At 37.6% G+C, this 2882-nt stretch overlaps 1 protein-coding gene across 1 annotated transcript in view; it reads right to left on the bottom strand.

The window, feature by feature from the left end:
* The window catches only part of pxylp1 (2-phosphoxylose phosphatase 1), a 24515-nt gene that overhangs the window by 18468 nt on the left and 3165 nt on the right, over positions 1-2882 (bottom strand). Inside the window, exons 2-3 of the mRNA XM_014016653.1 lie at positions 1817-2005; positions 233-359 (exon numbers count right to left, since the gene is read on the bottom strand). Of these exons, the coding sequence (XP_013872107.1) occupies positions 233-359; positions 1817-2005 (316 nt within the window). The remainder of the gene's footprint in view (positions 1-232; positions 360-1816; positions 2006-2882) is intronic.

Genomic DNA, 2882 nt, shown 5'->3' with positions numbered 1-2882 from the left:
GGCAAGACAGGAGGAAGGAAACATGAACATGACAGAAACAAAACATAAAAACACTTAACACAGACAGAAATCATAACACATTCATTTAAATTTCCAAGGAATTGTTTCAGAAATCATCCATAAAACTGACTTAAAAACATTTATGAGCACCACAACTGTGTGCCCTGATGCACTGGAGCATTCCTATGTCCTTAGAAATAAATTTAATTTGAAATTTCCGTTGTTTTTGTACCTGCTGGTGGAAAGGGTGCAGTCGATGGCTGGTCGCTTGGTCTTGGGGATGGAGTAAAGAGGGTAGCGGTCACCATGTCGAATCATCACTTGAACGGACAGCAGTTTGTAGTCAGGAGGACTGTGACCTGTAAAATTAATAAAAAACACTCATTAAACAGGGTTTTTGTTTTGTCCTGTCGGGCAGGTGACACCAAATGTTGCCTGCCTGAAACAAAAATGTTCAAAGATATGCATAACATATGACATCTGATTAAGCAGATGCAAACATTGCAGACTGTCACTCACTAAGTCAGTCATTTGTATTATCAAAAATATCTTCAAATATTTTTAGACCTGTTATGGAATAATTATGTATATCTGTTCTACCTTGACACTGTCCAGTAATCATACTGTATCTCATGATAACGAGTTTCGGTTGTTTTACTCTATCGGCCCAGACTTCAAGACTCCAGCAATGCATGACCTCTTTTATTTTGATAAGGTGTTTCCAGGCTGACAGCCCTGTCATTGGTTAGATGGTTCACAGTTGGTGAACTGTGATTGGTTGTAAGCATGTCACAGGATGTTATATTATCGGCTGCTCTGCGCTGACGAGCCAGCCACAACTTGACAGACTTCTCTGATTGACTTCTGCTCTGTTGTTGCTCAAATTAAATCATTTGACGACCATACACGCAGACTTTCTGTGCATTTATTCCAACGTGTTTCTGCATTCTTGGTAAATCGTGCCACCACAGACCTTTCCAGTGTTTCCCCTAGAGTACTAGCCTTGGAAGGGCTGCTAAAAAACAGAATGATCAACAGCAGAAAAGTCACTAGTACTTATTAAAGGGAGAGCAGATTTTTTTAAATACAATTTACAGAACATGAAAAAGTCTATCTCATATTTAAAGATACATTTAAGTAATCTTGAACTGAAGTCTCGATACAACTTAATGATAAATCTGACGTCATTTAAACTAGTCGGAATGTAAATAGAAATATCTCAAAAAAGGTATTTTGCCTTGTTAACATGTATTTATTGTGTGTCTTCTTGAATGGGTGTTCTTAAATGTAATTTCATTGTGCTTCGTACAATAACATTAAAGGTATCATCAATCAATAAAATCAATCAATTCATTAACAGTAATTCATGTACAGGAAGTAGTGTCTAATTACTGGATGAGACACGATTGGTAGGTTTTACAGTCCGCTACCTTAGTCTCTCTGATTCACACTCCATTAAACTCCTCATTTTCCTGCATCTAGACATCGTTTTTGATCATGCAGAGAGAAGAATCACACATGCAGGACATACTGTATTTGCATTCATTGCATATTGCAGAGGCATGTCAGGGGAAGACTTACAGTATGTGCACTCAATTCCACATTCATTGAGATGCATGAAAGAAACGTGCACACAATTTGAGAAATTTTAATATTTTTGTGTGTGAATGTAATTTTCACTACTTTCAGTATGAAAGCTGTGAACTCTTTCATACGTGAGGCCCCTGGTCCTTTGTAATTAAGTTATAATCTAGAGTCTAGGCATTTAAGGTAATGTCAGATCACATATTTACTTAGTTGAAAGAAAGGGTCTCACCTTCCCAAGCCTGTTCAGTGTGGTTAGGAATGTTGCAGTAGCTGTAAGCCTCAAATATGGGACTGGGCTCTTGGGTGTGAAGTACTGGGATTATTCGCTTTCTGCTCTTCCCCAGAGCTACCCAACCACCTTCATCTGCAACCTGGAAAGGTCGCTGTTCCTTCATGGGAGAGGTAGGAATCAGGTTCACTGTGGAGAGAATGACAAGAACTTAAAAATAGTAGGATAAAATCACAAGTTTAAAAGAAATTTAAAAAGCAAAGACAATTGAGGCTCTCTAAGTTTTTTATTCTTCAACTCATAAGAATCTTACAAAATGTTACAACTAATCATCTAACATGTGGTTAAATTCAAAGATAAATGGAAGCAAAGTAAAACTGAAATTTAATGCATAATTTTCAAGTAATTAAATGGAGATGGGGGGAAGCAAAAAACAATAAGCAGAAAAGATGGAGTAACAAACAAATACAACTTAGGTACACAGATTCCAAGTCAATAGTTTGTGTCTCTGAAGCTCATTGTGTTGCTTTGGAAAGGCCGATTTGTTAACATCTCAAGGAAAAGGTGCAATAATGACAGTAATTGACAGTTGTCAGAGGACCTCAAAGGACCGTTTCCATATTCAATTATAAAAAATAAGAATCTGGACCCTTGTGCCCATTTTGGAAACACACTAGGGCTGCACCGATTAGTTGAAATAATCGATGACGTTGATTATGTAAATTTGTCTACGCAGATTTTTTTATTATCGATTCGCTGTATTACATAACCACCATGTGAATGTTCATGCAATTCCATTTTGGTACCTAAATGCATTATTGCGACCGTATTGGCATAAGAGTGGTGAGTTTTCCATGCTTGTCCTGAACGCAGCATCACAAGAGCGTAATGACGTCAGCAGCTGCTGCTTCAGTTCAGTCTGAAGCTTGAAAACATGCAGCTCCTGGAATAAAATTTACTGAACAGACCACCTCTGAATTATCTGCTGGATTAATTATCTGCTGGATTAATGATCTGCTGGATTAATTATCTGCTGGATTAATGATCTGCTGGATTAATTATCTGC

The sequence above is a fragment of the Austrofundulus limnaeus genome, unplaced genomic scaffold (genome assembly GCF_001266775.1).
Source record: "Austrofundulus limnaeus strain Quisiro unplaced genomic scaffold, Austrofundulus_limnaeus-1.0 Scaffold150, whole genome shotgun sequence".
In the NCBI taxonomy this organism is placed as follows: Eukaryota; Metazoa; Chordata; class Actinopteri; order Cyprinodontiformes; family Rivulidae; genus Austrofundulus; species Austrofundulus limnaeus.
This window is presented reverse-complemented; position numbering and strand designations above follow the sequence as displayed.